Source organism: Cydia strobilella, chromosome 1 (genome assembly GCF_947568885.1).
Source record: "Cydia strobilella chromosome 1, ilCydStro3.1, whole genome shotgun sequence".
Taxonomy (NCBI): Eukaryota; Metazoa; Arthropoda; class Insecta; order Lepidoptera; family Tortricidae; genus Cydia; species Cydia strobilella.
The window spans coordinates 30,778,535-30,804,523 of NC_086041.1; the positions used below are offsets into that span (position 1 = coordinate 30,778,535).

Below are 25,989 nucleotides of genomic sequence, written 5' to 3' on the forward strand. Positions count from 1 at the left end.
GCGGCCGGCCGTGACAGGGTTCAAATCTCAACAGGTACGCATTTCTTTGGTTTACTCGCAAATGGACATTTCATCCTTCAGATTAATCAAGAGTCTACACTCTTAATCTTTAATTGACACCTATCACTCACCTAAATAAGGGTGCCGGGTATGCAGCGACTTGACACGATAAGTATGCATTGGTCCCTTGGGAAACGACGAAAACTTCCCAACCTTCGAAGTGTTTGGCTGAATCTTTTCTAGGTGGTATCTTATTAGTTGGTTCTGTAATGGATGGATACTTGAAAACCTACAGATCTCTATTATAAACCCTATGGGAAAAGTATCGGACAAATAAGGATGCCTCTATAAACAATAAAGTAAATCTCGAAAAATCTTTCGTAGGTTCAGGGTATATTGGACTTATCTAAATAGGGGGGCGGGATAGCCGGATACTTCGCAGGTGAGATAGACGGACTCTGTTTCAGAAACTAAAAATATTTGTCCACCTTCGAATTTGCGGCTTTTCTCGCTCCGTGGGGCAATCTTGTTGGTGGGTTCTGCAAGAGAGTAAGTAGATAAATTCAACGCACCTTGACAACGGCACGGGGAACGCCTGCGCCGGGCACAGGAGAGCCATCGCGGAGTTTTGTGAATAGTGAACCGCAGCCTTCTGCGTCGAAGTGATACTCGGTGCAACACTCCCGATTGGCTCTAAGAAATGTTACATGTTAAGAAAAACTTGCCTGTATAAAGGAGTAGGGAACGCCTGAGCCTGACACAGGAGAGCAAAGTTTTGTTTTATCTCTTTGACGAATGTAAAACTTTTAGAGTCCCCGGAAAAGGTTGGTGCTTTTGCGCCCACTGGCTCTGAGGAATGGAACACATTCAACGCTTAAGAAAGTCTATCCTGACGTAATACCTTATTTGAAATGGAATAGAAATACTTGCCTGAATAATGGTACTGGGAATGCTTGAGCTTGACATAAGAGTGCGAAGCCTTGACCTTGGGTTCTTAATAAGGTGGTACTAAGCGCATCCGTAGAGAAGGTTGGGGCTTTGGATCCCACGGGTTCTGTTATTCAAAATAAACAGTTGATAACAGAATACAACACAAAGTACTTGCCTAAAAATGGGGGCAGGGTAACTTTGAGCCTGACAGAGAAGAGCGAAGCCTTGTCCGATGCGTTTTCTAAATATACTTCCCATTGACTCCGTCGAAAATGTCGGCGATTTAGCTCCCACCGGTTCTAAAGAAGGAGTTAAATTAAGACATTTGAAATTGCCTGGGTAGAACTATAATAATGTTGAACTTGCCTGAAGATTGGTACCGGAAAAGCCTGTGCTTGACAAAGAAGGGCAAAGCTTTCGCCTCCATGTCTTTTTAGGGATGAGATATCAGACTCAGTAGAAAACGAGGGGGCCTTGGAACCGACGGGCTCTGCATAAGAAGAAGAGGCAGTTAGTACCAACCAAGTTGGTACAACGTGCAAACACACCAGACCAAAGTTGTTGTATACAATTTAAGCTTCATAATGCAATAGTCAACAAATGTTAATAAAACTTGCCTGAAGATCGGTATGGGAAAAGCCTGGGCCTGGCACATAATTGCAAAATCTTGTCCTCTATGTCTCGTGACCGCCGATAGAGTGAAATCATTGGAAAATGTCGGCGGCTTGGAACCCACAGGCTCTGCGTAAGAAAATACGTGACGTTAGCTTACCTAAACACTGGGGTGGGAAATGCCTGGGCTTGACATAGTAACGCGAAACTGTTTCCAATTTCTCTAATAAATATACTGCCTTTTGAGTCAGTTGAAAAAGACGGGGCTTTTGCTCCAACGGGCTCTACAAAAAAGTATATAAAAATTAATATCAGAACCTACCTGAATGTTTAGGGTACCACTGATTCTGGTTCAATTTTATAATTGATAGGTTTCGTTGGATAGGAAGCAGCTGATCTGATTAGATCGAGTGAAGGAAAAGAAAAAACCGCTCGAGAAACGATTCAAACGATTGACTCACCTGAACAGAGGAGTTGGATGCGCCTGAGCTTGACACAAGAGAACAATAGCTTGTTCCGCCGCTTTTGTAAGCGTAGTGCTTTTAAACTCTGACGAGAATGTCGGCGCCTTCGACCCAACAGGTTCTGCCAATTAAACTTAATGTTAGGATCTCTGTACTTCTTACCTGAATATTGGGACGGGGAACGCTTGCGCTTGGCATAACAGAGCGAAATCTTGACCGGTTCTACGAGTGATCCCAGAGAACTGTACGTCGTTCGAAAACGTAGGGGACTTTGAGCCAACGGGTTCTATAAGTAAAATATTAAAAATAATTCATTCACCTGAAAAGTGGAACCGGAAAGGCTTGAGCCGGGCACAGAAGATTAAGGCTTTCGCCTATTTTCCTTACATACCATGAGAATTTGTTATCAGTGGAAAATGTAGGAGACTGATCCGACGGGTTCTAAAATAAGATTGTATCTTAAATATATAACTTCTTCGTGCAGGAATTATTAAATTGTGTATTTGTAATATTGTCTTCGGTTACCGCGATAGTTACTCATGAAATAAAGAATACTCATGAATAATTCAATATACGCGATATAATCCGTTTTCATAGTTTTATTTCTTGTGTATTTGTGTTAAATCCTCACCTAAACAGAGGGACAGGGAACCCTTGAGCAGGACACGCGAGTGCAAAATCTTGATCAGAATGTATCTCAAACCACGCTAATTTGGATACACTTGAGAAAGCAGGACTTTTGGAGCCGATCGGTTCTAAAACAATAAAAGGCTTTAAATACCTTAATAAAGGGGCGGGAGATCCCTGCGCTGGGCACAGCAATGCAAAGCCTTGCTTTACGTCCTTAACATACCACGCCATTTTGAAATCCCTAGAGAAAGTTTAGGCCGATCGGCTCTAAATCAAGAAAAAGACTCACCTAAATACTGGAACCGGGAACGCTTGTGCCAAACACAACAGCGTAATGCTTGAACCCATTTTGAATTCCACGAATTCTATTGTTTTAGTAGGCACCTTGGGCGGAGCACTATTTATTGGTTCTACAAGAAAAAAGAGACATACTAATAGTTCAGTATTTACCTGGAGAGAGGAACTGGGAAGGCTTGAGCGGGGCACAGCAGTGTCACACTCGAATTGACAGATGTACTAAAACCTCTAACACTGTCTAATGTGGGAAACTTCGGAGGAACTCTCCCCACGGGCTCTAAACAGACATTTATTCTATTGAATTCACAACATCGATACTTGTGAATTACCTGAATATTGGGACAGGGAAAGACTGAGCCGGGCATAGCAATGTGACAGTATTATTGGATTGCGCCTCTGTGATGTCGATCATTTTCATAGCCACTTTGGGAGCAGCACTGCCCAGCGGTTCTACGAAAGAGTTAAAAGTTTAGTATTTACCTTGAGAGAGGAACTGGGAAGGCCTGAGCGGGACACAGCAATGTCACGCTTGCATTAACTGATGTTTTAAAACCTCTACTATCGTCCAAAGTAGGGAACTTCGGAGGAACTCTGCCCACGGGTTCTAAACATGGACATTTTCTCTACTGAATTCTACGACATGACAATATCAATAGCAAATTACCTGAATATTGGAACAGGGTAAGCCTGAGCCGGACAGAGCAACGTGACGGTATTATTAGATAACTCTTCTGTGAGGTCAATCACTTTAGTTGCCACTTTTGGAGCCGCACTTCCCAACGGTTCTACGAAATGGTTTATGGTTTAGAAAAAAATTATATACCTGAACATTGGGGCTGGAAATGCTTGTGCAGGGCATAAGAGCGTGATGCTATGGCCACCGTTTGCGTCGAAGGCGCGAAGTTTATCACCAGTTGTGAATTTTGGTTGTACGCGACCCACAGGCTCTAAATATACATAAGCGCGCATTGGTGGGATGTTTTATCTGAGGATTACCTGAACATTGGGGCAGGAAATGCTTGGGCGGGGCACAAAAGTGTGATGCTATCTCCTCCGTTAGCATCGAAGGCGCGGCTTTTGTCACCAGTCGTAAACTTAGGCTGAACACGACCAACGGGCTCTAAGAATATATAAATGCTTACTGACATGCATCTAATCAAATTACCTGAATAATGGGACGGGGAAAGCCTGCGCGGGGCATTGGATAGTCAGACTTGAATTAAGAGTAGCGCTGAAGCTCCTCGAGCTATCCATTGAAGGGAATTTTGGAGACACTCGTCCCACAGGTTCTAAGAGACAAACAGACATCTAAGTACCTGAACAATGGAGTGGGGAATGCTTGGGCCGGACAGAGCAGAGTCACGCAAGTATTCGAAGAAAATGTAAAGCTGCGTCCGGTTTCCATGGATGGGAATTTCGGAGAAACTTTGCCCATCGGTTCTGTCCAAGAGAAAACGTTAGAGACAGTTTTGAATTACCTAAATGCCGGAGCAGGGAACCCTTGAGCTGGACAAAGCAATGGAAGATCGCTACCCGTGTTTGCAATAAACGATCGGCTGACGTCTCCGGTGGCGAATTTGGGGGTTACTTTTCCCATGGGATCTAGGAATCGGAAATTATATGTTTTTATATCATATTTGGGTGTGACTTACCTAAACATTGGGGTGGGAAAAGCTTGTGCAGGACAAAAAACCGACAGAATTTGATTACTTTCAAAATTGAATAGTCGACTCTTTTCTAGACTTGGAAACTTCGGAGATACTTTTCCCATGGGTTCTGTAGCAAAATATAATTACGTTTTACCTATAAAGCGGGATCGGGAACGCTTGAGCAGGGCACAATAGAGTAATACTGCTACTCTGCTGATAGTCCACAAGACGGCCCTTATCGATATTCGGGAATTTCGGTGATACTTTTCCCAGGGGTTCTACACACAAAATATGCATAGCTCTATAATACGTAACCGATAAGTACCTGAATAGTGGAACGGGGAACGCTTGAGCCGGGCATTGTAATGCAAGCGAATGATTTTCTTTAGCTCCCATCCAGGTGCCCATCAATAGAGTGGCAAATTTCGGTGACACGCGACCAACCGGTTCTAGGGGAGGATTCCGAAATGGTTAAGATCAGGTACCTGAATAGTGGAGTAGGGAACGCCTGCGCGGGGCACTGCAATGCGTATGATTCATTTTTCTTAACCTCGAACATTGTCCCAGTGAGTACGGTTGCAAACTTGGGAGGTACGCGGCCAACCGGTTCTAGAAATATGTATAGATAGTAGAGTTGTGCTAAGATTACCTGAAGAGGGGTACAGGGAATGCCTGAGCGGGACATTGCAATGTAAACGAAGCTGCCAGCGTGGTAACGTACATGGCGCCGACTTGTGTGGTGGATAGCTTAGGAGGCACGCGCCCTACCGGCTCTGGGGACGTAAAGGGTTAGATTTGAGGAGTCCTTACCGGTACATTGGCGAAGGGAAGGCCTGGGCAGCACACATAACCGCCAGGTTGGAGCCTTCGTTAAACTGGAAACCGCTGGTCGTCTGTGCACTAGGGAACTTGGGAGGCACCCGACCCACGGGTTCTGCACATGTTGGGAGAAGGCGGGTTTTCAAGGATCGGACCAGAACGAATTAACCAGAGTGGACTTTGACCGGCCAAGTTACCCCTACTGTTCTCTATACGCCTAATTTTTAAAACGCGAGTCAAGGCTCTGCAGGGTACCCTATCCCAACATTCAGGCAAGTCGTTTAATACAAGAAAGTTTATAGACACAAATATTTGTGTGTGTAAACTTCGCTATTAATAGTACAATTAATAATCTCAACTGTATGCATATTGATTACGTAAGGTAGGTAACGAGTAAGATATCTTGAAAGGTAATGTAAATATTTGTTATTAAAAATAGTAAAGTTAGATAGAGATTATTAACTTTCTTTAAAAAAACATAGGTATTGAACATTTTAAGCAGAATATTTCCTGTACTGTATTGAAATTGATATAAAAAATCAGCTGCATGCTTAAACTGAACATGCTGATTGATTGTTTAAGCTGTGTAGTTTAAATTTAGTTGTTACCATATTTGTATGTTGATTGATAATATTATGTAAATGGAAATATTCAGCAGCAGCACTATATTCTATAGATTTCAAAGACAACTAATTAAGTAAACTAAAACTTAATATCAACAATGTCTTTAAAACGCTATCAAACTCTTAATAAATATGTTAATAATGAAAACAAAAACTTTGGGCACGTAAATTTAATTAAAACGACATTGTTGTTATTAACGTGACGCTCTGAATTCATTATAAACTGCATATAAATAGTGTAATATGAATGGAATGTAAACATAATCATTCATAGATTTTATACGTATAATAGTGAATGAATTTGTAGCGTCACCTCAAATAGAAAATAAGAAAACTCACCAGTGATGACGAGACGTCCCTTAGTAGCGGAAAGTCGAGTTTCTCCCGTAAGCCTGTGCTTCGTGCGGCATTGATAAGATTTATATCCATCCTCGGGTCCGACATCTCTAATATGTAATTCTCCAGACGGCAGTACTAAGTATTTTCCCTCTGAAAATTCATAAAACATTGTAGGAATCCATTTTATGGACCAATTACATAAATAAATTCAATTTTATTATTTATCAATTGGCTGCGCAGCTTAAGGCTGCTTTACTTACAAACTTCATTGCATGCAGGAAGGAGGATCAGAGGAAAAGGTAGGCCGTGAGGCCCATGGAGTTACAGGAAACCAATAGGAACACTCCTATGCATCACTGGAGAGACTTGATCATTGGGAATGAAGGCCAAGGACGGCAAAAACTCGTACCTAAATCATGATCGGAGTCGAGATTGATTTCGACGTCTTCTGCGTCTTCGCTTATGATCCATGAGACGACGGTAACGTACTCCGCAACAAAGCTCGGGATGTGACACTTAAGAATAGCTGCGTTGCCTCTCAGAACGTATTCCTCCATTAGATTTACCGCATACGCTTGTGAAACCACTGGAACAATACGAGTTGTCAAGGACTTCTAAAATATTAAGTCATTTTTATCTTTGACCCTATAAAGGAAACCTTAACATATAGCCCTTTCCTATCCCTTCGTCAAAATCGAAAAACCTACATTGCCAACTAGAAATATCTATTAACGACACTAATAGAGGACAGTGTTAAGGACCGGATGGGAAATCCCTGGGAGCGGAAAGGAATAGATACAACCAAACAAATACCTAAATTTGATGAATTGTCGATATTGATTTCTTCCTCCTGTTCGTCCTCGGAAACTATCCAAGATGCGACTGATACATATTCGGAAACGAAACTTGGAATCTGGCATTTGAGAATTGCAGCATTTCCGCGCAAAACATATTCTTCCCAGAATTTCACGTCGTAAGCTTGGGATACGACTGTAAAAGGAAAGAATTTCCGATAAACATTGCCCTTGATTTACGAGTAATTGTATACAGTTAGTAATATTACGCAGTAATAACTGTAACCACAGGACGATGACTCATAGCTTATGAGAGTTATGAGACTTAGATGTACCGTGACTCATCTAGTTTTCGCACTGCTAACTACCCAATCAACCCATTAGCTAGAGAAGAGACTCCCAGTTACAAAGAACAACTATGAATATACAACAATGGAATAGGAAATGATTAGGAGTAAGTAGGTGTGTGGATTCGAAGCTATCCTTATTTACCCAGATTAACGTCAGATTCTAAATTTATCTCCAACTCGTCTGTATCCCCTTCGGAAATAATCCAGGAAGTGACCGTGACATATTCGGTGACAAAACTCGGAATGTGACACTTTAGTATGGCGGCATTTCCGCGCAGAACGTTCTCCTCCCAAAGATTGACGGTGTACGACTGAGACACCACTGGAATAAATTATCAAATTATTAAATAAGAAACACCCAGAATATTCTTCAAACCTAAACCTTGTTGACTTGTCGTTTGTAGGATCCGGGCAGGAATTTGGGATTGTTTTATTAGTTAACAATACCTAAGCTAGCTGAATCTTCTACACTAATCTCTTTCTCATTAGTATCGCCCTCGGAAATAATCCAAGAAGATACAGTCACGTACTCAGTGACGAAGCTCGGTAAGTGGCACTTTAGGATGGCGGAGTTGCCACGCAGTACGTTTTCATCCATCAAGTTAATCGTGTACGCCTGAGACACGACTGAAACAAAGTTATTTGTCTTGTCACATTAATAAACAATAAACCGACAACTTAATCGACCTAACAAACGACGATCAAGGGAAATGGGAGTATGGTATATACGCGACTAGCTGTTAGATAAAAATACCCAAGTTAGTTTCTTTAGCGTCGGCGTTAATTTCCAATTTGTCAGTTTCGCCTTCGGATATAATCCAAGAAGAAACGCTTACGTATTCCGTGACGAAGGTGGAAATGTGGCATTTTAGGATAACTGCGTTTCCGCGCAACACGCTCTCTTCCATCAGATTGACCGTGTAAGCTTGGCCCACCACTGCAAATAACATCCAAAACATCCGCTTGAAACAGGAAAGGATCTTAGGAGCTAAGCTGGCGAATTAACTATAAAATACCCTCTTTGTTAGTAATATCTTCTAGTTTAATCTCAGATTCTTGTTCGCCTTCCGAAATTATCCACGAAGCTACTGATACATATTCGGTCACGAAACTAGGTATGAGGCATTTCATAACTACGGAGTTTCCGCGTAACACATTTTCATCAACAAGTTGAACTGTGTAAGCTTGGCTCACGACTGCAAAAAATAATTTAAAAACTTAATATGTGTTCAACACGGGGAAGGATTTTAGGAGCTTAACTGACAACACTGATATTGACAACTACAAAATACCCTCTTGGTTAGCAACATCCTCTAATTTAATTTCAGTTTCTTGTTCGCCTTCCGAAATTATCCATGAAGATACTGAGACGTACTCAGTGACAAAACTAGGGATGAGGCATTTCACAATCACAGCGTTTCCGCGTAGAACGTTCTCTTCAACTAAGTGAACCGAGTACGCTTGCGATACCACTGAAATATTGAAACGACAACGTTAACCTTGCATAACTACACGTAGTCAGAGAGGAGAGGGGATGACGGATATTTTCTTTCGCATATAGTAAGTAATACCGTAAGTTTCATTTTGAGTATATTCTCCGCCATCCGTATCATGCCAAGAAACTATTTGCACATGGTCGGAGACAAACGATGGAATGTGACATTTGAATACTGCGGCGTTCCCCCGAATCACGTACATGTCGTACACCTGGGACTCGTAGAACTGGTTGACGGCTGGAATTTATAAATTATAGTCACTACAACACGGCCATTGCTAACGCTGTAGGATTTAGTGGAGAGCGGATAGGGACAATTGGGGTCGGGCGGGCGCTCTCGATTACCGTAATTGCCGTCAGAGCCGTTTAACGAAAACGCAGAGAGGGACTTCTCGTCTGTTATCCATTCCACGACATTGACGTAATCCGCCACGAACGACGGGATTGAACACTTAACGATAGCGGAGTTTCCACGCAGGACATCCTCGTCGATCACGCGAGGTTCGTAAGACTGATGCACCACTGTGAAGCAGAATTTCATTCATCCCTTTAAAAGGGTACGAAATAGTGGGAGGGATAGGGGGTTAACATCTACAGGTTTTTATCTACCCGACTTAACGTTCGCGTGTTCTTCAGCAGTAACAGTTTCATTGTCCATAGTCCACGATACGACATGAACAAAATCGGCGACAAAGGAAGGCACGATGCATTTGAGAATGGCTGTATTTCCGCGCAAGACGAACTCGTCGTTGACTCTAGCCTCATAAACTTGAAGAACAGCTGTTCAAAATATTAAAAATATGGATTTAGGAAAGGAGTTTTCTTTGTGTTGGAGGATTTACCCTCTTCATGCCCAGGAAAGTAAGATCCTCCATCGCTGTCGGTCCACATTTCAACAGATACAAAATCGGACACGAAACTGGGGACCTCGCATTTCATTATGGCAGCATTTCCGCGGATAACATATTCGTTGTCCGCCTCGGCCTCGTAGGGTTGCGATATTACTGACAACATTAGTTTATTTTTGAAATTTTTTTACGATGTTAAAGGAATTTGGGATGGGATCGTGAGAAGTAACAAAAGCAAGACGTGAGAGGAGTACCCTCCGAGTGTGTATTGTTAATGGTGAGCGTTTGTCCGTCATCCATTATCCATGACTCCACGTAGACGAAGTCGCTCACGAAAGAGGGTATCTTGCACTTGACTATTGCGGCGTTGCCTCGTATCACGTACTCATTTTCGGCTTCGGTCACGTAATACTGTGACACGACTGAAGAATAACAATTAGTCACCTAGATGGAAATGAGCGGGTAAAGGTGTGGGACAGGCTTTTAGTGCGTCGGGAAGCGGTTACTTCATTGTTTAGCGAGGTATTGTTACCGAGGTCGTCGGAATGCGTAATCTCAGTTCCTTCTTCGTCGATCCACGCTTCTACCTTCACGAAATCGGCGACAAAAGAGGGAATGGAACATTTTAGGACAGCCGCGTTGCCCCTTATAACGTACTCTGTGAGGATCTCGGCTTCGTAGAATTGGTTAACAACTGAAAAAAGACGCGTGAGGTCACCAAACAATTTGGATTCGAGAGGCTCTTGAAAATAATATTATTTGATAACTGGAAGACCAGCATAAACGTCTCTAAGGTTTTATGGTCACTGACGTTTTATTGATTGGTTTGATTGGGAATGGAAAGCTGGCAACGGGATGCGGAGACATGTATGCACATAAATGACACATATCAGTGGTACCATTGTCTTTAGGATCTGCGGCGGCGTAAGAATTCCCATCTTCATCGTGCCAAGAGACTACATTAACGAAATCCGCTACGAACGAGGGTATGGAGCATTTGAGAATGGCCGAGTTTCCGCGGATGACGTATTCATTGTTCACTTCGGATTCGTACTGCTGCTGTACCACTGTGAACGTAGAAATTTGGAAATCCGTGAGGATTAGGAAGAAAGGGGGTAAAAGGCGAGAGAGTAACCGTAGTCGTTGCCAGGTAAGAAGTCTTGGTTATCGTCGGTGTGCCAGGACAAAACCTCTACGAAGTCGGCGACGAACGACGGGATCTGGCATTTCAGCACAATGCTGTTGCCCATAATGACGTACTCCTTGTTGACATCAGTGTCGTAATGCTGGGCGACAACTAGCATCAAACGTTGTTAAAAAGTTTGTACCACAAAGAAAATTATAAATTTAGTCCCAAATATTACTGATATTATAAAACCTGTTGAAAAAAAAAACACACTCATTGCTATAATTAAGATGGTTCTGCTCTGCATGAATAGTAAAATCAAAACATTACGTAACTAAATAAATATTCTCAATGACTTTTCAACTGTAACTGGCTGTACTATTCATCAGTCACAGACAATTCATAAAAATCCTGTAATAAATACTTTACAATCACATAATTGAAAATATAACAATGTATATTTACAATTGCAATTCAAAAGACGCAACGCTGATGCACCAGGTAATTTCAGTAAAATCCCGTCGCAGCTATATACTATACATGAATACTTGAACTTGTTCTTAAATATGTTGATACCTACATTTCTATGACCGCCAAGTCGCTGTCAGTCTACACATACAGTCACTATACATACAATTTCTGACTATTTAGGCAGCTAGCGTAGGTACATATTAGAACTGCAGATTAAGGTAATGCGGCTTTGTGTCTTTCTTATGCTTCGATTTCATGGAATTCAAATCAAAGTTTAATGTAACCTGTGAGCGTACGATGGTAGCTATTATCGGCGTGATAAAGCAACTGTTGCTTTCTAACACCGCTTGATAGAAAGAAAAAGTAACAGACGCAGCGATTATCGTTGAACATCGCAAAATGTCCTTATCAGTAGCCAGTGTTGGCCGAACGCTAATGCCATTAACCATTAAAAATTAACAATTAAAAAGGTTAATGGCCATTAACCATTAGCCATTTAATTCGGATTAAAGTTAATTCGGATTAAAGTTAATTCGGATTAAATTTTTGAGACGTTAATGGCCATTGAAGTTAATTCGGATTAACTTTAATTCGGATTAACTTCAATGGCCATTAAAGTTTCTAAAAATTTATTAGAATTACTCTCAATTGCATCAACGTCTAATAAAATTACATTCGTGATATTTTAAAATGAGACAGCAAAATGACCCTGACTGAACCCTGGCAGTAGTAGCAGTACCTACCTACTACCTAGTAGAATTCTGGTTTGGTGCAACACAGACATACGCGGTTTTGGTCATTTAAATCGTCTTGATGAGCACTTCGGAGAGCCGTACCCACGATAGAGCTGATGCTGAACCCTGGCAGTACCTAATGGATCTAAGGTTTGGTGCAACATAGGCACACGCTGTTTTAGTCATCCGACTCGTCTTGATGAGCACTTCGGAGAGCCATACCCATGATAGAGCTGATGCTGAACCCTGGCAGTACCTAATGGATCTAAGGTTTGGTGCAACATAGGCACACGCTGTTTTAGTCACCCGACTCGTCTTGATGAGCACTTAGGAGAGCAGTACCCATAATGGAGGTGATGCTGAACCCTGGCAGTACCTAGCGGAACTAAGGTTTGGTGCAACATAGGCACACGCTGTTTTAGTCATCCGACTCGTCTTGATGAGCACTTAGGAGAGCAGTACCCATGATAGAGCTGATGCTGAACCCTGGCACTACCTAGTGGATCTAAGGTTTGGTGCAACATAGGCACACGCTGTTTTAGTCACCCGACTCGTCTTGATGAGCACTTAGGAGAGCGGTACCCATGATAGAGCTGATGCTGAACCCTAGCAGTACCTAGTGGATCTAAGGTTTGGTGCAACATAGGCACACGCTGTTTTAGTCACCCGACTCGTCTTGATGAGCACTTAGGAGAGCAGTACCCATAATGGAGCTGATGCTGAACCCTGGCAGTACCTAGTGGATCTAAGGTTTGGTGCAACATAGGCACACGCTGTTTTAGTCACCCGACTCGTCTTGATGAGCACTTAGGAGAGCAGTACCCATGATAGAGCTGATGCTGAACCCTGGCAGTACCTAGTGGATCTAAGGTTTGGTGCAACATAGGCACACGCTGTTTTAGTCACCCGACTCGTCTTGATGAGCACTTAGGAGAGCGGTACCCATGATAGAGCTGATGCTGAACCCTGGCAGTACCTAGTGGATCTAAGGTTTGGTGCAACATAGGCACACGCTGTTTTAGTCACCCGACTCGTCTTGATGAGCACTTAGGAGAGCAGTACCCATGATAGAGCTGATGCTGAACCCTGGCACTACCTAGTGGATCTAAGGTTTGGTGCAACATAGGCACACGCTGTTTTAGTCATCCGACTCGTCTTGATGAGCACTTAGGAGAGCAGTACCCATGATAGAGCTGATGCTGAACCCTGGCAGTACCTAGTGGATCTAAGGTTTGGTGCAACATAGGCACACGCTGTTTTAGTCACCCGACTCGTCTTGATGAGCACTTAGTAGAGCGGTACCCATGATAGAGCTGATGCTGAACCCTGGCAGTACCTAGTGGATCTAAGGTTTGGTGCAACGTAGGCACACGCTGTTTTAGTCATCCGACTCGTCTTGATGAGCACTTAGGAGAGCAGTACCCATGATAGAGCTGATGCTGAACCCTGGCAGTACCTAGTGGATCTAAGGTTTGGTGCATCATAGGGACACGCTGTTTTAGTCACCCGACTCGTCTTGATAAGCACTTAGGAGAGCGGTACCCATGATAGAGCTGATGCTGAACCCTGGCAGTACCTAGTGGATCTAGGGTTTGGTGCAACATAGGCACACGCTGTTTTAGTCACCCGACTCGTCTTGATGAGCACTTAGGAGAGCAGTACCCATAATGGAGCTGATGCTGAACCCTGGCAGTACATAGTGGATCTAAGGTTTGGTGCAACATAGGCACGCGCTGTTTAGGTCATCCGACTCGTCTTGATGAGCACTTAGAAGAGCAGTACCCATGATAGAGCTGATGCTGAACCCTGGCAGTACCTAGTGGGTCTAAGGTTTGGTGCAACATAGGCACACGCTGTTTTAGTCATCCGACTCGTCTTGATGAGCACTTAGGAGAGCAGTACCCATGATAGAGCTGATGCTGAACCCTGGCAGTACCTAATGGATCTAAGGTTTGGTGCAACATAGGCACACGCTGTTTTAGTCATCCGACTCGTCTTGATGAGCACTTAGGAGAGCAGTACCCATGATAGAGCTGATGCTGAACCCTGGCAGTACCTAATGGATCTAAGGTTTGGTGCGACATAGGCACACGCTGTTTTAGTCATCCGACTCGTCTTGATGAGCACTTATGAGAGCAGTACCCATGATAGAGCTGATGCTGAACCCTGGCAGTACCTAGTGGATCTAAGGTTTGGTGCATCATAGGCACGCGCTGTTTTGGTCATCCGACTCGTCTTGATGAGCACTTAGGAGAGCAGTACCCATGATAGAGCTGATGCTGAACCCTGGCAATACCTAGTGGATCTAAGGTAGGTGGTAAGGCTCTATCATGGGTACCGCTCTCCTAAGTGCTCATCAAGACGAGTCGGGTGACTAAAACAGCGTGTGCCTATGTTGCACCAAACCTTAGATCCACTAGGTACTGCCAGGGTTCAGCATCAGCTCTATCATGGGTACTGCTCTTCTAAGTGCTCATCAAGACGAGTCGGATGACCTAAACAGCGCGTGCCTATGTTGCACCAAACCTTAGATCCACTATGTACTGCCAGGGTTCAGCATCAGCTCCATTATGGGTACTGCTCTCCTAAGTGCTCATCAAGACGAGTCGGGTGACTAAAACAGCGTGTGCCTATGTTGCACCAAACCCTAGATCCACTAGGTACTGCCAGGGTTCAGCATCAGCTCTATCATGGGTACCGCTCTCCTAAGTGCTTATCAAGACGAGTCGGGTGACTAAAACAGCGTGTCCCTATGATGCACCAAACCTTAGATCCACTAGGTACTGCCAGGGTTCAGCATCAGCTCTATCATGGGTACTGCTCTAGACGAGTCGGATGACTAAAACAGCGTGTGCCTACGTTGCACCAAACCTTAGTTCCGCTAGGTACTGCCAGGGTTCAGCATCAGCTCCATTATGGGTACTGCTCTCATAAGTGCTCATCAAGACGAGTCGGATGACTAAAACAGCGTGTGCCTATGTCGCACCAAACCTTAGATCCATTAGGTACTGCCAGGGTTCAGCATCAGCTCTATCATGGGTACTGCTCTACTAAGTGCTCATCAAGACGAGTCGGGTGACTAAAACAGCGTGTGCCTATGTTGCACCAAACCTTAGATCCACTAGGTAGTGCCAGGGTTCAGCATCAGCTCTATCATGGGTACTGCTCTCCTAAGTGCTCATCAAGACGAGTCGGATGACTAAAACAGCGTGTGCCTATGTTGCACCAAACCCTGGATCCACTAGGTACTGCCAGGGTTCAGCATCAGCTCTATCATGGGTTCTGCACTCCTAAGTGCTCATCAAGACGAGTCGGATGACTAAAACAGCGTGTGCCTATGTTGCACCAAACCCTAGATCCACTAGGTACTGCCAGGGTTCAGCATCAGCTCTATCATGGGTACTGCTCTACTAAGTGCTCATCAAGACGAGTCGGGTGACTAAAACAGCGTGTGCCTATGTTGCACCAAACCTTAGATCCACTAGGTACTGCCAGGGTTCAGCATCAGCTCTATCATGGGTACTGCTCTCCTAAGTGCTCATCAAGACGAGTCGGATGACTAAAACAGCGTGTGCCTATGTTGCACCAAACCTTAGACCCACTAGGTACTGCCAGGGTTCAGCATCAGCTCTATCATGGGTACTGCTCTTCTAAGTGCTCATCAAGACGAGTCGGATGACTAAAACAGCGTGTGCCTATGTTGCACTAATCCTTAGTTCCGCTAGGTACTGCCAGGGTTCAGCATCAGCTCTATTATGGGTACTGCTCTCCTAAGTGCTCATCAAGACGAGTCGGGTGACTAAAACAGCGTGTGCCTATGTTGCACCAAACCTTAGATCCACTAGGTAGTGCCAGGGTTCAGCATCAGCTCTATCATGGGTACTGCTCTCCTAAGTGCTCATCAAGACGAGTCGGATGACTAAAACAGCGTGTGCCTATGTTGCACCAAACCTTAGTTCCACTAGGTACTGCCAGGGTTCAGCATCAGCTCCATTATGGGTACTGCTCTCCTAAGTGCTCATCAAGACGAGTCGGGTGACTAAAACAGCGTGTGCCTATGTTGTACCAAACCTTAGATCCACTAGGTACTGCCAGGGTTCAGCATCAGCTCTATCATGGGTACTGCTCTCCTAAGTGCTCATCAAGACGAGTCGGATGACTAAAACAGCGTGTGCCTATGTTGCACCAAACCCTGGATCCACTAGGTACTGCCAGGGTTCAGCATCAGCTCTATCATGGGTACTGCACTCCTAAGTGCTCATCAAGACGAGTCGGATGACTAAAACAGCGTGTGCCTATGTTGCACCAAACCCTAGATCCACTAGGTACTGCCAGGGTTCAGCATCAGCTCTATCATGGTTACTGCTCTTCTAAGTGCTCCTCAAGACGAGTCGGATGACCAAAACAGCGCGTGCCTATGTTGCACCAAACCTTACTTCCACTATGTACTGCCAGGGTTCAGCATCAGCTCTATCATGGGTACCGCTCTACTAAGTGCTCATCAAGACGAGTCAGATGACCAAAACAGCGCGTGCCTATGTTGCACCAAACCCTAGATCCACTAGGTACTGCCAGGGTTCAGCATCAGCTCTATCATGGGTACCGCTCTCCTAAGTGCTTATCAAGACGAGTCGGGTGACTAAAACAGCGTGTCCCTATGATGCACCAAACCTTAGATCCACTAGGTACTGCCAGGGTTCAGCATCAGCTCTATCATGGGTACTGCTCTCCTAAGTGCTCATCAAGACGAGTCGGATGACTAAAACAGCGTGTGCCTACGTTGCACCAAACCTTAGTTCCGCTAGGTACTGCCAGGGTTCAGCATCAGCTCCATTATGGGTACTGCTCTCATAAGTGCTCATCAAGACGAGTCGGATGACTAAAACAGCGTGTGCCTATGTCGCACCAAACCTTAGATCCATTAGGTACTGCCAGGGTTCAGCATCAGCTCTATCATGGGTACTGCTCTCCTAAGTGCTCATCAAGACGAGTCGGATGACTAAAACAGCGTGTGCCTATGTTGCAACAAACCTTAGATCCATTAGGTACTGCCAGGGTTCAGCATCAGCTCTATCATGGGTACTGCACTCCTAAGTGCTCATCAAGACGAGTCGGATGACTAAAACAGCGTGTGCCTATGTTGCACCAAACCTTAGTTCCGCTAGGTACTGCCAGGGTTCAGCATCAGCTCCATTATGGGTACTGCTCTCCTAAGTGCTCATCAAGACGAGTCAGGTGACTAAAACAGCGTGTGCCTATGTTGCACCAAACCTTAGATCCACTAGGTAGTTCCAGGGTTCAGCATCAGCTCTATCATGGGTACTGCTCTCCTAAGTGCTCATCAAGACGAATCGGATGACTAAAACAGCGTGTGCCTATGTTGCACCAAACCTTAGTTCCGCGAGGTACTGCCAGGGTTCAGCATCAGCTCCATTATGGGTACTGCTCTCCTAAGTGCTCATCAAGACGAGTCGGGTGACTAAAACAGCGTGTGCCTATGTTGCACCAAACCTTAGATCCACTAGGTACTGCCAGGGTTCAGCATCAGCTCTATCATGGGTACCGCTCTCCTAAGTGCTCATCAAGACGAGTCGGATGACTAAAACAGCGTGTGCCTATGTTGCACCAAACCTTAGATCCACTAGGTACTGCCAGGGTTCAGCATCAGCTCTATCATGGGTACCGCTCTCCTAAGTGCTCATCAAGACGAGTCGGGTGACTAAAACAGCGTGTGCCTATATTGCACCAAACCTTAGATCCACTAGGTACTGCCAGGGTTCAGCATCAGCTCTATCATGGGTACCGCTCTCCTAAGTGCTTATCAAGACGAGTCGGGTGACTAAAACAGCGTGTCCCTATGATGCACCAAACCTTAGATCCACTAGGTACTGCCAGGGTTCAGCATCAGCTCTATCATGGGTACTGCTCTCCTAAGTGCTCATCAAGACGAGTCGGATGACTAAAACAGCGTGTGCCTACGTTGCACCAAACCTTAGTTCCGCTAGGTACTGCCAGGGTTCAGCATCAGCTCCATTATGGGTACTGCTCTCATAAGTGCTCATCAAGACGAGTCGGATGACTAAAACAGCGTGTGCCTATGTTGCACCAAACCTTAGATCCATTAGGTACTGCCAGGGTTCAGCATCAGCTCTATCATGGGTATGGCTCTCCGAAGTGCTCATCAAGACGAGTCGGATGACTAAAACAGCCTGTGCCTATGTTGCACCAAACCTTAGATCCATTAGGTACTGCCAGGGTTCAGCATCAGCTCTATCATGGGTATGGCTCTCCGAAGTGCTCATCAAGACGAGTCGGATGACTAAAACAGCCTGTGCCTATGTTGCACCAAACCTTAGATCCATTAGGTACTGCCAGGGTTCAGCATCAGCTCTATCATGGGTACGGCTCTCCGAAGTGCTCATCAAGACGATTTAAATGACCAAAACCGCGTATGTCTGTGTTGCACCAAACCAGAATTCTACTAGGTAGTAGGTAGGTACTGCTACTACTGCCAGGGTTCAGTCAGGGAAATTTTGCTCTCTCATTTTAAAATATCACGAATGTAATTTTATTAGACGTTAATCCAAATTGAGAGTAATTCGGATTAATTATTTGACTTTCATGCCCATTGAAGTTAATCCGAATTAAAGTTAATCCGAATTAACTTCAATGGCCATTAACGTCTCAAAAATTTAATCCGAATTAACTTTAATCCGAATTAACTTTAATGCAATTGGTTAATGGCGGAACTAATGGTTAATAAAATTGATCAATTGTTAATTAAAATTAACAATTACGGCCAACACTGACAGTAGCCTTGAGCTCCACGCTGCCGATGAGTTACATTAGCAATACAACAGGTGGGTGTTACATCAGCAAATAGCATTGTTTACACGACGCGGTTACTCAATACTGTGGAAGTACATTTACATTTATTTACATGTCTGTCACCTGAAGCTTTACAGTTGAAATTAGTGTTCCGTTAGTAAAGTGTCTGTTTTTCATCAAAAACTAAATTCTAGAAGCCAAATTAAGTTTCTCTGATAGGTCACATTGGTATTGAAAAGGTTAGGAACTACTCTGCCGTACTAAATAGTATACCAACACCACGTCCCCGTGGTGAGTTGCCGTCAAACATAAGTTCTGGCCGGTTTGCTGGCAAAACAAATATTTTCTTGACCATGGGAAGACATGAATTGCCATAAATTAAGATAACAGTTACATACATAAGTTACAAATTATTCTGACCCATATGAACTTTCATCACGAATGAACAGCATCACTCTACGCCTGAATAGGCGGTCCTTCACCGCGAGCTGATTATTTAATTGACCGCTCGCCCCCCGAAGGGCAGCGGCCCGTGACACGTCGCGACAGCCCAATAAAGTGCATCCAATTGTTACTTTATTACTAATCAAGGGCCATGAAAGGGGCTTATCGTTGTAGATGTAAAGTTTCAAGAGCTTGTTGATTAACGATGTATGTTTACTCGGTAATTAAATGGAAATTGAAATACACATACGGAAATAAATACATTTAGTTTTTTAAATTGTAGTCAACAACATGAAGACAGGTGAAAAAATACATAATTAAGAAAAGTTAAGTAGTTTCTTGACGTGACGTGAAAATAAGAAAACTTTGTGAACTAACTGTGTATACTCTTTTTGAGTGTGGATTCTTGATCGGGCGGGTGATTTTACAAATATATGATATGATACTAAGAGTCGGTTTCGCTAAATTTTATTGTATGGAAAGTTTCATAGTAGACCGCCGCGGCCCGCTGGGTGACGTTGATCAGTCTGTCTATGGCACAATCCATGCAATGTGACACCGCATCTTAACTTTCGTAATAGTAGGCTTATCTCGGTATATCTCGCCATATGAAACATAATTCTTTTATTATGTCACGACGTATTAGGTTACAAACGAGCGCGGGTCATAAGTCAACGGTCCAAGCATGTTTGAAGTGAGATATCTTGTTTGATAAATGGTCTTCCTTCCGTGTATAGTTCAAACGTCGGTTACTGTAACTTTAGATTCTCCGTGTTACTTACAGATCGTAAGAGGACGTGGTAGGAGTCATTTTCATTTGGCTAGTTCGATTATACAGCGGCCTATGCTTAGTTGTAAACTACTGTAGCGAACTGGTCGGATCTAAACAGAGTTACAGGAACGATGTTACAGTGTTTTATGCTGTATGTGGATTGCTTGTTTTATGGCAACATTACGAAATAATGGTGGTAATTTGGATAACATACAGTTTAAACAGACACTTTGCTAAGGAAGTCTTTATTAAGTTTTCTACGTTTTTAGTTTTTACTTCGTGATTACCTAAGTAGTATGCATTGCTGATGCTTATTTTGATGGTACTGGTAGGTACTAATAGTTAAACGTACAGGTAGAATATGAGCGGCAACAAGACGTAAATACAGACTAAAATAAAAATAGTTAAGTCCACTACGTCCTTTTGCCAACTTTACTTTCACATGTTGGGCCGTGAGCCGTGAGTCTATAGGACGGAGCTTTGTGGTGATCTGAGATCTAAATAAGGCTTGCTGCCTCTAAGGCATAACTGCGCCCCATAGACTCGCCAAGGTGGGCCCTACGCCTGAATAAGACGTAAAGAGAAAATGTGAGCTGGCGTTCTGTTCACACAATATTTCGGTCTCCAAGTTTTTTTTCGAATCTTGTCTAAAATCATATGTACATACAGTATAGTGATCGAAATGTTAAGTTCAGTCACATTTCCTCTTGGCTTGAATTACCGCAAGACTTGCGTGTGCGGTGTTTCGAAGGCTTTAGTCGTCTGCAGTTGACGCCATACGTTGCGTACATAGAAATTTTGCTGTCTTACAATAGGTATAGATATTTATTTAATTAAGCTTTTATTGCATCATACAAAACAGAACAAAATGGTTGAACATACTTAATAGGGTATTTGACTGTATTTACACAAACTTCAAATATCTTTATTGCCACCATGCCACCATGAAATAAAGCACCAGAAGATTAATAGAGATACGTAGATAGCAGTTATTTTTTGACACAATTTCTATTTTAAAACCTGTATAAAAGTATAAAGAGTAGGTAATTTGATTGTGACGTCACATGCTAATGTTTCATATATATTCCATAGTAGCTAGTAGCAAAATCGATTGGACAGTTCGAAAAAAAAAACTGATTTGACTTAGTAGTCAAACAGTTATAGGGTATTTGTCGAATACCCTATACACTGACGCTATCGCAGCGTATGGCACCAACCAACCACCAATCCCTCACAACAATTTAATGAATGTTTGTATGTATTTATTTACCAGCTCGCACGTTGACGTCGCGGGAGTGGATAGAGCCGACGGGGTTGCGCGCGAGGCACGCGTAGACCTGCGCGTGCACTTCCTGGCGGTAGTCCTCGGCGCGGAAAGGCGGGAACACCAGGTTGCCGTTCGGCAGGACCTGAGGAGGAAGACAATGGTGAATAACGACTACAGTATTAAGTTCTTTTGCTGGGTACAGACAGAATACAGACCACTTCTCAATGTACAGCGAGCTGCAAAATTGCATGGACCATTATGAATGGAATTCATTCATAAAATGACTATGGAATTAATTCATAAGGGAGGTGATGACTAAAGCAAAAAGTAAGTTTTGAGCGAGAAGTTATGGGCGTGTTACATAATGCGACGGTTAGGTTGGTAGGATAGTATCAACCACAGTGCCGGCAGATGTTGTTCCGTGGGAAACTGTAAAAAAATATTATAAATATTCCATACATTAAAATATGGATAGACATATCCAAAGATTACAGATGACCCGTAGTGCATAAAAGTCAAAAAAGCAGAACTATTGGGTTAAAGTTGATTAAACCCTATTCTTGGCTAGAGAAATCAAGACTTAATACAATCGATCTTGTCTTCGTGTTTCGTGTCTATTTATAGGCAGGGATAGGCAGGGCGATAGCGAAAGTAGAATTACTTATATGTGAGTTTCAGTTGTCTGTCTGTTTAAATAGTTGTTGAATTTACAAAACTTTACGCATGTTGGGTAATTGAAATCCTTTGCCTTTTTACGAGTCTACTGGTCTACTGAATTGTTGTCTGCCTTTATCTTTAATCAATTGTTTTTAATTAAGTTGTATCTTTTACTGAGGTGTGCCAATAAAGAGTCTTCAATGTTTATATTTTCTTGTACCTAAATATTACCGCATTCTCATCAAAAATAGTCTCATAGTCAAGTCAGTTCTAATATTATCTAAAATGAGACTTCCAGAAATACACTAAAAGTGTTAAGAAAAGCTGCTGGCGTTAGGAAATACAAGTCCAAATGGAGTTCTCACGTTCCGGACTCATATTGGGTCAGCTATTATTAGCGAATGCTTGCCGTTTCGCTTGCTCGGGACGTCGGTTTGCTTTATTGACCAAACATGTGTTCAACTTGGAGATTAATTTCCGTGGCGAGTTCGCTTAACCTATGAATATTTATAGCTGGAGAGAATGTCTACATTCTATCCTACATAACATAACATAACGATAAAAAAAAGTAGCATCCCAAACAGGGTTTACCTAACTTAGCGTAGAATCGCGTACAGAAATACCAACTCAGAAGATATATAGAATGGATGAACGACGAGCATGCAGTAACTGCTGTAAAATCACTGGAATTCAACTCGGTTTAAAGGCTTTTATAGGTCTAAGACCAGAGATCTACTTACGTCATCAAATCGGACTCAGATGACGTTAGGAGTAGGGGATACGCGAGCCGCACACTTCACTACGGCGCCGGTCGTTTTACTCCACTCAGTTCTATGGCTCTTATAGCTCTAAGACTAGATGTCTATGCCTCACCTGTCGCAAGCCAGGCACGTCGCCCACAGCAGTTCCATCAGATCGAACCCAGATGACGTCAGGAGTAGGGGATCCGCGAGCTGCACACTCCACTACGGCGCCGGTCGTGTTGCTAAAGTCCACTCGGTTCGGGGGTTCTTTCATGAAGATCGGACCTATCGTTTCATCCTCGGCTAGCACTGATCCTGTAAAAAAAATATAGATTTATAAACATGTTGATTTTCTGCAAGTGTTTTAAATAGGAAGCTTACATTGAAGTGTGATAGGTGAGCTCGTAAATGCTATAACTGAACGTAGCTTTATTCTAGTTATGAAATAGGAAGTTTTGTGGTAGAATTGTCGTACAGAAAAAAATCCGCAGCCTCTTCACATCTTTTGTTCAAAGGAAACTATGCTAGTAGGACGTTGTGATGTGACGCTAAGTTCAACTCAGGAATCCCTTTCAAAGTTAGATGTACAGAAACTAACTGCCGTCCTCGTAAAAATGCTGCCAAGCATAAGTGCACACAAAGTCACAAAGGTTATTTCTGCGCGTAGTCAAACGACCCATTGAGTAGCGAGACAAGAGTTTTAGCCCGGTTATTTTGCTAGAAGAAAAACAGCGTAACGGTCTATGGAAAGCATACATTGTTACGGCGTTTCTTTTACATTGTAGCCACAGCCCAGCACCCTTTGCACTAGTTACAGCATCTCGACCTATTTTGTAATGAAGCGGGGGAATTTTACAACAGAGTTGTGGTGGATTGTTTGCCTTGGTCCGTGGAGAATTTGAATAAATCTAACTTAGCACGTTAGGCCGCATGAAGTCTGCAGCGGAAATGATGATTTTTGAGTGGTAAATAAGTGTATTAATTATAAGATGTCTACCTGAATAGTTATATTAGAGTAGGTACTTTATTTTTAGCACTAAGCAGAGGTAAGAGAGTTCCGCAAATATAAACCATTCTGCTAACACACCTATTTAGGGTCGGTTGCTCCAAACCGTATATATACCTAATATTGTCTTCGGTTACCGCGATAGTTACTCATGAAATAAAACTATGAAAACGGATTATATCGCGTATATTGAATTTATAATACATCCCGACGTTTCGAACTCTGACACCCGTTGACCACGAACGCTGTAAAGAGTTCGAAACGTCGGGATGTATTATAAATTCAATATACGCGATATAATCCGTTTTCATAGTTTTATTTCACGTATATATACCTGTCACCGTCAAAACATTCGCAAAATATTATTGAAGGTACTATAGGAAATTTCGAAGTTCACTGCTGAATGGCTTTGATTAGTCCGCCAAATGTGGTTGGTGCAACTGGCGCTTAATGATGTCAGTGTTCCCAACCTTTTTGAGAAAGGTGCTTTACCAATAGTAAAATTAGTAGAGCCTCACCGGTAAAGAACTGATACTGCCACTGAAACTGAATCTATTCTTTGATACACAGAACACTAAATACAAAAGCCGATTTCTGTAAATACTACAGTACTATACGCCTCACTAGAAACTAGGTTCCAATAAAATAGTTACGAGGATGTGCCAATAAATAATACATTGTAACGCTTTGAATTAAAGGTGTTTTCAGAACAATATACGATTCAAAGTTTAATATGGAGAGCTTGCGAGATGTGACATACTAGGACAATTACTCACAGCAATTAAGTCGTCTTCGTTAACGTTTTATTCATGTATCCGGATCTAATTGGCCGTGTGGTGAAATCGGAGCAAAACAACCGTAGTAATTAGAGACAGCTCTTGTATTTATGTCCGCTTAAAATAGAAGAGATAAGTAGATATCTCTTAAGATAAGTTAGTTTCAGTCTAAGGGTTCCAAGTATAGAAAGCATCATTTAAGTGTTCTAAGCCGAAAAAGTTCTATTTTATTTCTTTCGCGCCGCGTGTCCATAAAAATAAGATTAGTATTTTTACCTAGGCGTCCAATGGGGTTGGCCGGTCGAAATAAATAGCAGATGGCGCCAGCATAGCTTGCCCTGTCAATCCCTAGAATTGTGTCAAATTTTTGTTTTTTTAATGCCCTGGATGCCAGCCCTTTAAGCCAAATCTCATAGAAAAAGGGGCAAGCTATGATGGCGCCATCTCTGCAAACCTTTGACAATTGCCAACCCCATTTCCGAGTATTTTAGAGTCATCACATAACAAAGTCCTTAACTTATCTGAGTGATTACTCAAAAATGATCGATACATAAGTATTAGTGATTTGCAAGTTTACTACTTATGTATTTTATTCATATTCATTATAGTTTTCTTCACTCACCATATGTCGTGCTGTATCTAATTCCATGAGTCAGGGCGTGAACCTAAATGGGGCATTTGGTAGAGCCGTTAGAACAATATAACGGCTTATTCTATATTAGGCCGATTGCTTCGGCCGCGTTAATCCGGTAAACCAATTAGGGAACAGTTTTATTGTGTGTTTATTTGATTCTACGCGCATCACGTCCAGTCGTCCAAGTTATAGGTAAAGATGTCTGTCTTCATCGGCGTGATATTTTTATCGGAATTGACTTTTTCGGGGAAATTGAAAAAACCGCTGACGATTGTCAATATGTATATTATGTGATTTGGATTTATATGTTGATAATGTGTTTTTTATTCCTCAGTAGTTAGTGTATGCCTATTTAAAGTTTTTAGCTTTTTACCACGATTAATAATTACTTAATATGTGACTCTGACCAAATCCCCAAAACTAGCTGTTCTATATTCAAATATTCAAGCTTAATTAATCAGTATTGTTAGAATAAACTAATCCCTTTAAACATCCCTCCCTCCACTCGAGGACAAAAAATAGCAACAAAGGGAACAAAAAGCGCGGGTGTGCGCCTGGGCACTCGGGCATCCCGAGTTCCCGACAGATGCGCGCGCCGCGCAGTACGCTCCTGATTGGCCGGCGCGGACAGATGTTCGCGTACGATACGAGAGCTATGAACCGATCAGAAATGATTTACAC

The 25,989-nt window shown here is 42.9% G+C and overlaps 2 protein-coding genes across 19 annotated transcripts in view; one reads left to right on the forward strand and one right to left on the reverse strand.

Annotated features, from left to right (window-relative positions):
• The window catches only part of LOC134743426 (cell adhesion molecule Dscam2), a 100,586-nt gene that overhangs the window by 51,201 nt on the left and 23,396 nt on the right, over nt 1-25,989 (reverse strand). For 3 of the 18 annotated variants that reach the window (XM_063676828.1, XM_063676836.1, XM_063676820.1), the window contains exons 3-7: nt 23,023-23,207; nt 21,496-21,634; nt 8,262-8,444; nt 6,364-6,513; nt 132-264 (exon numbers count right to left, since the gene is read on the reverse strand). In XM_063676828.1, the coding sequence (XP_063532898.1) occupies nt 132-264; nt 6,364-6,513; nt 8,262-8,444; nt 21,496-21,634; nt 23,023-23,207 (790 nt within the window). Of the gene's footprint in view, nt 1-131; nt 265-1,702; nt 1,827-2,168; nt 2,293-2,325; nt 2,448-2,637; nt 2,762-3,262; nt 3,384-3,413; nt 3,538-3,756; nt 3,881-4,098; nt 4,223-4,585; nt 4,609-5,067; nt 5,192-6,363; nt 6,514-8,261; nt 8,445-9,347; nt 9,525-10,382; nt 10,545-10,749; nt 10,918-10,985; nt 11,170-21,495; nt 21,635-23,022; nt 23,208-25,989 lie in introns of those variants that run through there. The other 15 variants (XM_063676907.1, XM_063676842.1, XM_063676880.1 and 12 more) reach the window with 15 other exon arrangements.
• Nucleotides 19,439-25,989, forward strand: part of LOC134744246 (electron transfer flavoprotein regulatory factor 1) — a 225,484-nt gene continuing 218,933 nt past the window's right edge. Inside the window, exon 1 of the mRNA XM_063678001.1 lies at nt 19,439-19,444. The gene's annotated coding sequence lies outside the window, so the exon portion shown is untranslated. The remainder of the gene's footprint in view (nt 19,445-25,989) is intronic.